The following is a 12480-nucleotide window of genomic DNA, read 5'->3' on the forward strand; positions in this document are numbered from 1 at the left end:
AGCCGCGGAGAAAGGAGCCAGGTCTTCCTCTTAAGTAAAAGTCTTGTCATCACAAAGGCCGCAAAGACAGAAACAAATCACAACAGCCAAACCGAGGGTCCATAAGTTTGAGATGTAACAGCGCAAACTAGCGTAAGGCTAGATTGAAATGGTCAGACAGGAGACAACTGACGGTAACCAGCTAGGATAACTCTCTGACGGCTAGGATAACTGATAACCCCGATTGCCGCCTGTCACCCTGGGGCCCCACGCAAGGGCCCCGGTTCCTCGGGTGAGTTTGGCTGCAGCCTCGGGGGCAGAGACGGCGGGGGCTGTGACGGGCTCGCCCAGCGCCTCCGACGCACGACCCGGGAGGGCACAGGTGTTGCTGGAACAAACAGAGAAAAGCTGTTCTGTTCACATAACATTTCAGAACGTCCTGTTGCGTTTCTTGAAGATGAGAGCAAGGTGGTGTCCGCTTTAGTCTGGAAAGAGGGGGCCTCCAACACCAGAGGAGGCCCCAAGGGCACCGCGGAAGCGTGCCAGTGACCAAGGTCGGGGGGGTTCTGCAAGGACGCCCTCGGGCGGGACAAAGATGTCCTGGAGCCACACGAGCACCGGCTCCCAGGAGTCTGAGGAGACACGGCAGGAAGCAGGGACATGGACCCGGCCCAGGGGACCGGACAGAAGAGAGAGAGACGCGCGCACACACAAACACACACACACGCACACACGCACACATGCATGCGCACATGTCCGTACATAAATGCACTCATGCACATGCACTCACACGTACAAATGCACATGCAGGAGACAGCCATACCCAGGCACACGCCCACAGAGGCGTACATGGTACACAAACACACATACCCATGCACACACACACACTTACACAGATGTACACACAGACACACATACCACACCCCCTGCACAGACGCCCTCCATGGAAACACCGGTTTCATGAAAGGAGTTGCTGGCAGGTCGATGACGGGTTTATAGCACCCAAACTGCACCCTGGTCCTCAGCGCCTGTGGGTGAACGATGCCTCCCGGTGAGGCTTCACAGGAAGGCCCATGCTCTGCCTCCTTCAAAGGCAGCATCACCAGAAGCCCGAGGAAGACGGCAGGTGGGCACCCAGCCTGGCCCACGGCTCTCCAGGTACCCGAGAAAGCTCGTTAGGAGCACAGTGTGATGGTCAGAAAAACCCTCCAGTAGAAAGAACTGTTCCGGGGACCCAACCACTCTGTTCTAGAGCCAGAGAGCAGGTGCAGAGCCCGCCCTGCGCTGGTTCTGCCGCCCCAGCCCCGCGAAGCTTGCAGCTGCTGGGGCCCGGCCTCCCAACCCCGTCTCGGGGCTGCCCGACCCCTGCCCCGGGGAGGGACAGAGGCAGCACCAGCCACGCTCCCAGGGGCAGAGGCGGAGCTGAGGGGCACGGGCAGGCGCCCTCTTGGGCTGCACATCGCCTGTTTTAAGATAATTAAAGAGAAACCACACAGAGCCTCCAGAGGTGGCGGAACTGTCCCGGGGGGGGGGGTGGTGGACAGCACCTGGGGCCACGCAGAAATCCTGCTGGAAATCTAGGTACTTGCAGCGCACAGCCCGCTGACCAGAGTGTGGCCACAGCAGGTCCGAAGCCACGGGGCCAGGAGCCGAGTGCTCTCCCTGCAGGACTGGGCGGAGTGTGAGCAGCCCCGGTCAGCAGGGCCCCCTTCACGTGGCCCTGGAAGAGGACGGCCAGGAGGTCCTGAGGACCGGGCTTGCCCAGAGTGCTGGGCTGACTCCTGGTCACACAGCCCTGTGGGACAGCGGCAGCGGTCACTCCTGGGCAGAAAGGATGCCTGTGCCGGTGTCCCTCGGGTCCTCGCGGGCAGAGAGCAGCGGCCCGAGGCGTACCATACCCTCCATCTCGACAGGAGCGCATTTACCCCCCTCGTGGGGAGGGTCTGCCTCCATCTACCACCGCAGCCCCTGCGTGCTCTGCCGGGTGGGCAGGCGATGTTGCGCCTCGTGGAGACCCCAGCACTGCCAGGGGTTCCCTCTGCAATGACGACAGGACTGGGACCATGAGTCTCGGGCGGCGAACGGGAAGGGGACAGACGCCAGGGGCTTTGTATCAAGCTGCCTCTTTTTCTTTTTTTTTTTTCCTGCTTTTTAGGGCTGCACTGGTGGCATATGGAGGTTGCCAGGCTAGGGATCGAATCGGAGCTGTAGCTGCCGGCCTACACCACAGCCACAGCAATGCAGGATCCAAGCCGCGTCTGTGATCTACACCACAGCTCACGGCAACGCCAGATCCTTAACCCACAAGCGAGGCCAGGGATTGAACCCGCATCCTCATGGTTCCTAGTTGGGTTCATTGACCGATGAGCCACAGAGGAACCTCCCAAGCTTCCTCTTCTCACACATTGGTCCACTACACGGCCCAGGCCTTAGAAAGCTCCGGGAAGTCGCCTCTGTCGGATCTCTTTATAACTTTCTTTCCAGACATTTCAAAACAGAATTCTAAGATCTCCTGGCCATCTGATTTTCTTCTTCTTCCTCTTCTTATTCCTCTCTTTCTTTTTTTTTTTGTTTTTTTGTTTGTTGGTTTTTGTTTTTTAATGCAACATCTGAGATTTTCTTGAAAAGAAAGACAACCCCAGTGGTCTCAGAGCAAAAGGAAAATACAAATGCATTTGCTGAGTTCTGAAAGCGCCAACTCCAGGGAGTTCCTGTTGTGGCTCAGTGTTAACGAACCAAGGGCTAATGTCCATGAGGTTGCAGGTTCGATCCCTGGCCTCGCTCAGTGGGTTAAGGATCTGGAGTTGCTGTGCGCTGTGGTGTAGGTTGCAGAGCAGCTTGGATCCCGCATGGCTGTGGCTGTGATGTACGCCAGCAGCGGCAGCTCGGATTTGAACCCCCAACCTGTGAACTGCCATATGCCCCATGTGTGGCCCTGAAAAGCAAAAAATAAAAAATAAAAGCACCAACTCCACACGTGTCTAAGAAAATATGAGAAAAATCCGTCTGTGTAAACCACTGACCTTTTGTTTGAGGTCAATGGTTAGACCATAATGTGAAATGCAAAACACTGTAGCCCAGCAAATTAAACAGCGACCCAAATATTTCAACTATTGTTTCTAAATGAGCGTGTGCAAAAGAGACAGGCCTGGGGACTGTCACCCACCAAATATGTGGAAATGCCCTCAAAATACAAAGCTTCACGCTTGCCAAACTGATGCCATGACACGCCAGCCAACATCGCCACCAGGAGTAACTTGGGGGAGATGCGGGGGGGTGTCCGAGAGGAGAGGTGTTGCGATCTCACGCTCCCTCTTTCACGTTCGGCAGAGACAGCTCTTGTCCTGGGTTGATGCAGAATTTGAAATATTCGTGCTCTTGTGGACAGAGGGACACAGCAGCACTGCCCAGCGTAGCCGGGACACCTGTCTCTGGGTCCATCAGCACGAGGGCCCCTCCGGTTCACTGAGAACCCTCCCTGCCCTGTGGACATCAGGGGACAGGGCTGGTGAGCAGGTGGCAAGTAAACCGGCCAGAATGAAGGGGCCCATCCCCTCAGAGGGGGCCCTGCTCCCGCCCGGGGCCAAGCGCCAGGGAAATGCTGCGTCTGTAGGACAAGCCTGCCCGCAGCCTGGAAACTCCTTCTCAGGGCTGCCCCCAGCAGGGGTTCTCCGCCCTCAGACTGGCTGCTGGGGGTGGCCTCCCACAGACTATTTCCTGAGGGTGGTGCCCCACCTAGACATTTGCTGAGAAACTAAATATCTAAAGAAACAGGGCACTAAAGAGGATCCCGAAAACTCAAAATTTACCACCCGGCGCTTGTGCTCCCAGCTAAACCAGAACAGGCCATTGCTCTTAGAAGCTTCTCCAAAAAGTGGATCAACTGATATCTGAATTTATTCTGAAATCACGCCTCGTGTCTCAGCACAGATAACGGAGATGCGTAATAACTACAATTGGGGCCTAAAGTCACGAGCCAACGTTTCTCCCAGCGCTGTGTTAGGACCCGCCAATCAGACACCGCTGCCCCGCTGCCCACAGGCGGTGCCCTTGCGTGTCAGTGAGGCACCCAGCTCTCCAGCACAGAGAAAATTCTGTCTTTGTCATGCAGAGAAGCGCCTCGAACCTGTTCACCCGGGAGGTGTCGGCTTATGAAAGGAAAAGCAGGTGGCTGCAAACCCAGCCCAGCCTGGGGTCAGACGACAGCCCCTCCGGTGAAGGTGGCTGGAGCGCACAGCCACGCGCAGCAGAAGCTCGACCCAGGGCCTTTCAGCCTGTGTGGTCTCTCGTGTATCATGAGAAAGAGAAGGGGAAACCTCCTGCTGAAAATGACGCTATTTGTGTTGGAAGCGTCCAGGTGTTTGCGGAGTCGAACCTTTCATTAACGTGGGGAGCCTTTCAACGTCTTGCTCGAAGCGTGCTGTTCACTCCAAATCTACTTCTTAAATCAGGAAAACTAACAGAGTTGAATGTAACACCAGCAGTGAAAAAAGCCCCTGAAAACGGCACAGGTGCTACTGTTCACGCCCCACATGCCAAAAAGGGAAACAAGAAAGAGCTAAAAAAAAGTCAAAAGAATAAAAATTAAAAACTCTGGTGAGGACAACGTGACGAGGCGGTGGCAACATTCCGTGAACCCTTGACTACAGGAGTCGTGATGTCATAAAACATTCTAAGAAAAGAGAACACTAAACAAGCGACAAAAGATGCAGAAGGACCCTTCTCCCTGTGCGCTTCTTCTACAAAAGAGCCGCAAGTATAAAACGCTTGAGTTTTTACATGGAAAAACTTAGCAGAATGAAAATCAAGTACCTGCAGACACACTTCCGTGATCGACTCTTCAGCGGATGACGGGGCATCACTCACCTTTGCAGCTTCCTCGATAGGCAATTTCTAACTGGGGGTCTTTGCACTTGGCGCGTTGAAACTCGCAGCGAGACAGGAAGGTCCTCCCGTCGGAGGCGCAGAGGGGCTTCTGGGCGGAGCCGCCACAGTCCAAGCTGCAGTCCTTGTCTTTGTCCTGGTCCACTCTCAAAAACTTGGGGGAGAAAGCAGAAAAGAAGCCAGACATTTAAAGGGGGCTCCGCAGAGAGCAGAAGGCTCGGGGCCACTCAGTGCCAAGCACGCCCCAGAGCACAGCAAACTCTGCAAACTCTGCCTGGGTGCCTGGTAAGGCTGGCCTCGGGGCTTGGAAGCTGGACCTCTGAGCCCTCCGCACTGGCCTGGGGCACCGCCTAGGTCCTCGCTGGGGTGCGTGAGGGCGCTATTTACCTTCAGGGGTCTGAGTGGCAGAGTTTGTCTTTGCGTCCGCAAGCTCCAGGCCTGGTGACTCCCGCACTCCCCAGGTTTTGCAATCACCTTGGAAGTTGCCTAGGTCAGCACACCCCCGTCTGCCCAGAAGAGGGGGGCAGTCTCCCCTAGGGCCTCCCGTCTGCCCAGAAGTGGGGGGGCAGTCTCCCCTAGGGCCCCCATCTGCCCAGAAGTGGGGGGCAGTCTCCCCTAGGGTCCCCTGTCTGCCCAGAAGTGGGGGGCAGTCTCCCCTAGGGCCCCCCGTCTGCCCAGAAGTGGGGGGCAGTCTCCCCTCGAGTCCCCAGCTCCGCATCATCATCTCATCTTCATCCCTGGAGCCCCGCCCCCTGAGGGCCCCCCACCATCCCTGGATGCAGCAGCAGCACGGGCATGGAGCCCCCCCACCCCGTGGCCCCTCCACACACTGTGGTCCCCCTTGACGGCTCCCAGGGCTCATCCTGGCCTTGGCTCCCTCTGATGCCCTAGACGTGAGACTTCGGAGCTCACGGAGAGTCCCAGCTGGACTCAGGCCAGTCCACCACCTGCTCTCACACCTGCTCTCACACCCACCCTCCATGGACAGCGACGGTGCTCCGTGCCCACCCCGGCTCCCCAGCACCCCGACGGGTCCCAGCCTCAGTGCTACGTAGTCACCACCCCAGACAAAACGACCCCCGTGAAGGCAAATCCCCAACCTGGGCCGTGGGGCGTCACAAGTCTTTGGTCACAAGCATTGTGTCCAGTTCATGGAGCACTAGCCATTTCTTAAGGGAAAGAGAGGGCTCCCAGAGCTGCAGCGACGACACAACTCCCCGCGGCCACATGTGCAGCAATTCGGCGTCTTTGCCCAGGTCACATTTAAGGGCTAGAGACCCTCTGCTCCCCATGACTCCAACCGGCCGCGGTCGGCGCTGGAGGAAAAGCAGGAGTTTAGCAAAAGTTCAGGGACTTCAACTTGTTTCTCATCCAGAAGAGAGAAAAGGGAAATTCTCAACCCGGCGCTCCTTCCTTGAGGAAGTACCGACACCTCCACTGGCCCCTCGGGTGTCCTAGCTGGTGCCTGTAAGGATCAGTCAAAGCTGAAGCCGAGGAGTTCCCTGGTGGCTCAGTGGGTTAAGGATCTGACGTTGTCGTGGCAGCAGTTCAGGGGGCTACTGTGGCCCGGATTCCACCAGGAACTTCCTCAGGCCCTGGGTTCTGTCCAAAGAACCCCCCCAAAAAAACGCTGAAGATGAAAAGAGGCCTTGTGGGGGTGGGGGCGAGGCGGGGAGCCACATCCTCACAGGATTCTGGGGCATCCCAGGGGGCGGGCAGTGAGGGGGGTGTTGTCCTGGGGGGAAGGGCAGTGAGTGGGGGGTTGTCCTGGGGGGAAGGGCAGTGAGTGGGGGTGTCCTGGGGGGAAGGGCAGTGAGTGGGGGTGTCCTGGGGGGAAGGGCAGTGAGTGGGGGGTATCTGGGAGAAGGGCAGTGAGTGGGGGTGGCTGGGAAGGTGTGGGTGACTGCCCCTCCACCTGCTTGTTTGGGAGCAGAAATGACAGGCCATTCATTCCCAGATTTCTTGAGAAACGCTGCAGCCAAGAGACAGGTGACAGCAGGAGGGGCCCCGCGGACACAGGGGAGGCTTTTCCAGTGTGTCCTGATGGAACAGCACGCTTGCTAGAATGATCTGTGCTTCTTTTTACCAAGGGCCAGGTGACAACAGATCATTGCCTTTGCAAGATTTTGGGGGGAAAAATGTGTTTTTTAAAATGGGCAAAGCAAGCATATAAGTACATTTGACTGAATTCTGTCTCTGAGGAGTTTCAGCCCAGCTTTGTTTTGCTGTTTGCTTTTCCAGAAATTAATTAAAGTGAATTAACTCTCCAGCACTGAAGGCCACCCCCATCCCAGGGGGCAGCAGCTCCCAGGAGAAGAGGCATCCCCGCCAGCCTGTTGCACCTGAGGAACCAGTTCTACCCACCCTGAAATGATGCTCATTTTACAGTCACTGCATTTTTTTTTTTTGTCTTTTTAGGGCCACACCTGCAGCATATGAGGGTTCCAGGCTAGGGGTCAAATTGGAGCTGCAGCTGCCAGCCTACACCACAGCCACAGCAACGCCAGATCTGTGCTGCATCTGTGACCTACACCACAGCTCACAGCAACACGGGATCCTTAACCCACTGAGCGAGGCCAGGGATTGAACCTGCGTCCTCATGGATGCTAGTCAGATTCGTTTCCGCTGAGCCACGACAGGAGCTCCAGTCGCTGCCCTTCTCTCAATCCTCTGCTCACAACCACTTGTGGGCTTTCACAGGCTGGTTCCTGTGACCCCCAGCCGGCCCAGGGCCAGAGCAGTTTTGTGCAAGAGAAAGAGACAGAGATGGAGAGATAGAGAAAGAGAGAGACACACACACACACACAGAGGGAGACAGGCAGACGGAGACAGGCACAGAGACAGAGCAACAAGAGGAACATACGCCACTGCGAACCGCCTGGCGGGGGGGTGGGGTGGGGGGAATCCTCGCAGGCAGGTGCACCCAGCAGCCCGGCCAGCAGTGGTCCCTTCCAGTTTAGACGAAAACACGAAATAACCTAAATCCTGCCAGTTTCTATGTTGAGCAGGTGGTCTGCTTGTATGGCCTGAAACTCCAGAGGAGGACTGCAGATGACTTAGGGAAAGACGTTGTCACGAACGGAGAGAGACTCTCTTTTATTTTGAACCACAGCCCAGTATCCAGCCTTTGGAATTCGATCGCAATTTCTGATCCTGGGAGGGCGGAGAACAAGCCCCGGAGCTGCTGTCTCAGAAGTTCGAGAACTCACACCTCCTGCCCGTCTCCGTGCCCATGTCCCCATCTCATGGGCAGTGAGCTCCAAACTCCGGGGAGGCGCTGCACAGAGGAAAAGGCGCTTTCGGCTACTCTGGATTCTTTACGAAACGAAGCCCTTGCAGGAAAATCAAATACTCCTAGTTCATTAAAGAACTTGGTTGAGGGTCTTCAAACCAGATCCGATAAAAGGCACTTTTGTCAAATGCAGGAGGGGATCCGCCGAGGCTCAAGCGACCCCATTAAAAACAACCCCCTGAGGGGCCAGGCCCCTTCTCTTGTCCCCTCACAGGGCCGAGTGTCTGCGCAGGTGCAGGGCGGTGCAGAGGGCGGAGAGGGTGCCCGCGGGGTCCGCCTGGATGTCAGGCAGCTCCCGGCGGAGCCGTGGGTCAAGCGCCAGGGAATTAAAGACGCGATCGGTGTTTGCGTAGAGGTTTCGGATTCGAGCCCGAGGAAACGTCGGAACAAAATCAAAACATCTAAGAAGCAGCCGAAACACTCAGTACGGACGCATTTCCCACCGCAATGTCGATGTATTGACGGAAGACTCCTTTTCATGGATTATAATACGGGATAACACAGGTGGGGTCCCGTCAGGAAAGGCACCTCGGAATGGCACAGTCCTGCAGCTGTACGTTCCCCAGGGCGGGACCTTTCTCAGCGCCTCGCCACCGAAAAATGAGCACAGCTGCCGAGCCAGCTGCCCGGAGAGACGGCCGCGCGCGCTCGCCTGCAGCGGACACAGGCCGATCCGTGCGTGTCTGAAACACTCTAGTCTGTGTTGAATCGCCTCTGCCTCGCTTTCACACGCTCCAAGGACAAAGCCTCGTGTTTCTAGGATAGAGCAAAAGTCAGATGCAGCTTGGCTGGAACGTGCTCCTCAGCTACGAGGCCGGCTCGCTGCCAGGCGGTTTCCTGGCCTCGGGGTGGGGGCAGGATGCGGGGGGCTCCTGTCCTGGGGGAGGTTACCACCCAGGGGGCAGCAGCACCCCGAGAACCACCACGTCGTCTAGAACAGCGCATCCCAGGTCACCAAGGTAGAACCTGAGTGTCGGAGAGCCTTAGGGGGCGGGGCGCTGGATCTGCCGAGGGGCCCCCGAGACTGGAACGAGAAGGGGTGCGGCGTGGGTCCCAGGGGACAGAGCCACAGAGCACATCCGTGGCAGCAGTTTCTGGGTATCTGCTCTGGGGCCAGGCTGCGGAGTGGCTCACAGACCAGCCAGCTGGGAGCCACTCTGAGGAGCGGGGCTGCTCAGGGAGCACGTGGCCCCGGGGGGGAGGTCCCCGTCCTGCCATCGGAAGGCTCCCTGCGTGTCCTCATCTTTACTGACCGCAGATGGCGCCAGTCCGTCCTTCAGGCTGGGACCCACTCTAGGACAGCTTCCGGCCCTCTCACCTTCCCTAGACCAAACTGCAGCCTTTACCATGCAAACTGCACAGCAGTTAAAACTGGATTCGGCTCCCGCGATGCTGCTCCGGCCACGGAGCAAACGTCATAATTACCAGCACAACAGCGAGGTGTAGACTCAGTGTGCTCATCTGTGAAACGGGAGTAGGAACACCTCCTCTGCTGACGGAGCCGTGCGAATAACTAAAATAATGAGGTTTCCGGTGGGCCTGAGCAGGATGAAAGAAACCACGCCTGGGGAGGGCACCTGCCTTCCCAAACTGGCACAGCCCTCGACGGAGCCGCCTCACTCACGCGGCCTGGCTGACAACCCCCCCAGGAGGAAAGTTCCAGCACGAAGACGGCGGCATGGGCTCTCCCTTCTGACCTGAAAATCACCACAGGCATAGAAGAGGCGGGAGGCCTCTGCGGCAGTGCCGGGCGGTCAGGAGCTCAAGGCCTTGAGAAAAACAACGCACTGCGGCAGGAAGCCGCAATAACAGCTGTCACCGTCATAATTCTGGGCCCCTTCATGCCTTTTCTTAGATTTACGGGCCATCTCTAGGATTTTAAAAACCGAGGGCAATTGAGATTTCTCTCTTTCTTTGTTTAATGACTGATTCAAGCTACAGGCCCAAGAAAGAGACAGATTACTCTGTGCTGGTGAGAGCCAGTGTGTGTGGAGTGTGGTCTACACTGCAGGGCTCGGCGGTCAAAGAAACGCACTGGTTCTGGAGATGGGCAGACGGGCTCTGTGACCTAGGACGGTCATTCTTTTAGCCAAATGACCCTTGGTTTCTTCATCCGTAAAATGCAGGTGGTAACAGCACTTCTCTGCTCTTTCCACAAACGTTGCTGTGACGAGGAAAGGAAGCAGAGCCCGTGAACCCGCCTGGGAAGCTATGAAGATCTCACCTGAGATGAGCCCTCCCAGGGCCGGTATTCAAAGCCCGGGCTGCCTTTCCACAGGCACGCAAGTTTCGAACCTGCTGCCCGAGCAGTGACTGGTCTTGCCGCTTGTGGTCATTTTCAAGGAGAAACCTGGGGGGGGGGGTGAAGTCGACGGGGCTGACGCGGTGGACGGGAGCCGGGAGCAGCTTCTGTAGGTGGACGAGCCCCAGGGCGCGCCAGGCCTGTGCCCGGGGCCCACGGAGGGGCACGCGCCAGGACAAGGGACCAGGTGGGCGGGCTGGTGCAGCAATGCCATGGGGACCCCACACCAGCACAGCCAGCGCCGTGCGGAGGAGCCAAGACAGGCCCCGGGACCGAGAAAGCCCAGAGCCACGCCGTGCCCACAGCCTTGCCGAACAGCGCAGGCTCCAGCCTGTCTCCCGAGCAAAGGACGGGGAATAGGACCCGTCCAGGAGGCGCCAGAGGCCCTCGGCCGCTGCTTTGTCCTCTTCCCTCCCGCCTTCCCACCTGGTCTGAACAGCGAAGGCCTTTCGGAAGCGTTTTGCAGACTCCTGGGGCCCCGGCCCTGCCAGCTTCTCTCGGGGTCCTGAGCGCTTAGGCCCCGTCCCCGCGCCCCACGAACCAGGATGGCAGGGCCTGGCTGCGCTTCCGGCTCCGCCGAGCTCTGCTCTGTCCGCAAACCTCTCTTTTCTCTTGGCTCCGCGTCCCTGCCTCCCTATCAACGTTAACGTCACTGATGAGAACAGATATTTTGCTTCCTGTTAGTCCTTCTTGGAGGTAATTGAGGAAACTCCTGGGTTCTGACTGTTCCAGACGTGACGTTTATTTCAGAGTCAGCATATGAACCTCGTGATGCTCAAATTCTTCTTAACAAATGATCATGAGGACGCCGGGCGCTTCAGCCTGGAGGCGACCGGAACACACGGGACATGGCTCCCGAAGAGCAAGAACCAGCCTGGCTTCTCCCTTGAAAATTACCTTTTCCTCAACGTCCAGCCATCAGGCCTATGACTCAGAGGTAACGTCCACACAAAGCAGATTCTGCGAGGACCTAAGCTTCTGCAGTGGAGCTGAGCTTCTGCTCGCACAAGCCACGCCCGCTGTGATGCAGGTGTCGCCAGGGCAGGTGACTTGAAGATGGCCGGGCACCCCCTTCTCCAGTTCAGCTACAAGTTAGTGCCAGTTCGTAGCCAGGAGTCCAGGAAGAACCAAGCAAGAGGCCAAAGGGGTTTCATGGCTCCCTGTTCTTCTCAGGCCACAGCTCTGTGAAGCGATGCATGTGCGGACACGGGAGGAGGCACAGGGGACCCTTGACCAAGGGCTTTAGAGCACGTGGGACCATGACTCTCGCAGGGCAGAGATGATGTGTGTTCACCCACGTGGCCTCACGTCCAGCACCGCGTCTGCTCTACACGTGGGGCTGCGGACAGGCTCACCATCCAAAGGGCTTAGTCACAGGACCAGGCGGGACCTGCTATGGGATGACAGGGCAGTGGAGGGACCAGAAGGTGTTGGCAGACTCGACAAAGTGACGCGGGACTAGCAGAGGCCACCACCGGCGTGTAAACGGCCCCATTCTGCTGTGACTGTGTTGGAAGCAGACACAGCCGCTTGCTGATCTGAATGTTCCGTCTCCCGCAACCTCACGGAACGTGGGGGTTGAAGCACCCACAAGATGGCACCTATACCCTGTCTGTGTCTAAAAGCGAAAGGGTTAGTCAACCTGGAAAACAAGGATTAAGCGCATGTCAGACTCCATCTTCCAAGCCATCCACCCTGCACAGCAGAATCAGGTCTGCGTCGGCCACAGCTGGTCAGCTGGGCAGCTGGTCAACCCTGGGGATCTCTGGTCTCCACCCCAGAGATGTCTGTCTGCATAGACAGGTCGTGGGAACGCGGGGGGCCCCATCTGGGCCACACCAGCCCTCTGACAGGTGTCTGCAGCCAGCATCACTGACACGTGCCGGATGGGTGACAAGGAGAGATAAGGAGAAAGCCAGCTGTGCCTGTGGGTCCAGAGGTGGCCGATCCTTTGTGTTCTGTCACCGTATAGAAGTCACAAGTCCCCTGACAGCCTGACCATCCAAGCAGGTGATAGACAGCC

General features: G+C 57.5%; 1 protein-coding gene across 2 annotated transcripts in view; it reads right to left on the minus strand.

Annotated features, from left to right (window-relative positions):
• The window catches only part of SMOC2 (SPARC related modular calcium binding 2), a 138046-nt gene that overhangs the window by 89841 nt on the left and 35725 nt on the right, over positions 1-12480 (minus strand). For both annotated transcript variants that reach the window (XM_047769723.1, XM_047769722.1), the window contains exon 2: positions 4846-5017. In XM_047769723.1, coding sequence (XP_047625679.1) covers positions 4846-5017 — 172 coding nt within the window. The remainder of the gene's footprint in view (positions 1-4845; positions 5018-12480) is intronic.

Source organism: Phacochoerus africanus, chromosome 2, assembly GCF_016906955.1.
Source record: "Phacochoerus africanus isolate WHEZ1 chromosome 2, ROS_Pafr_v1, whole genome shotgun sequence".
NCBI lineage: Eukaryota > Metazoa > Chordata > Mammalia > Artiodactyla > Suidae > Phacochoerus > Phacochoerus africanus.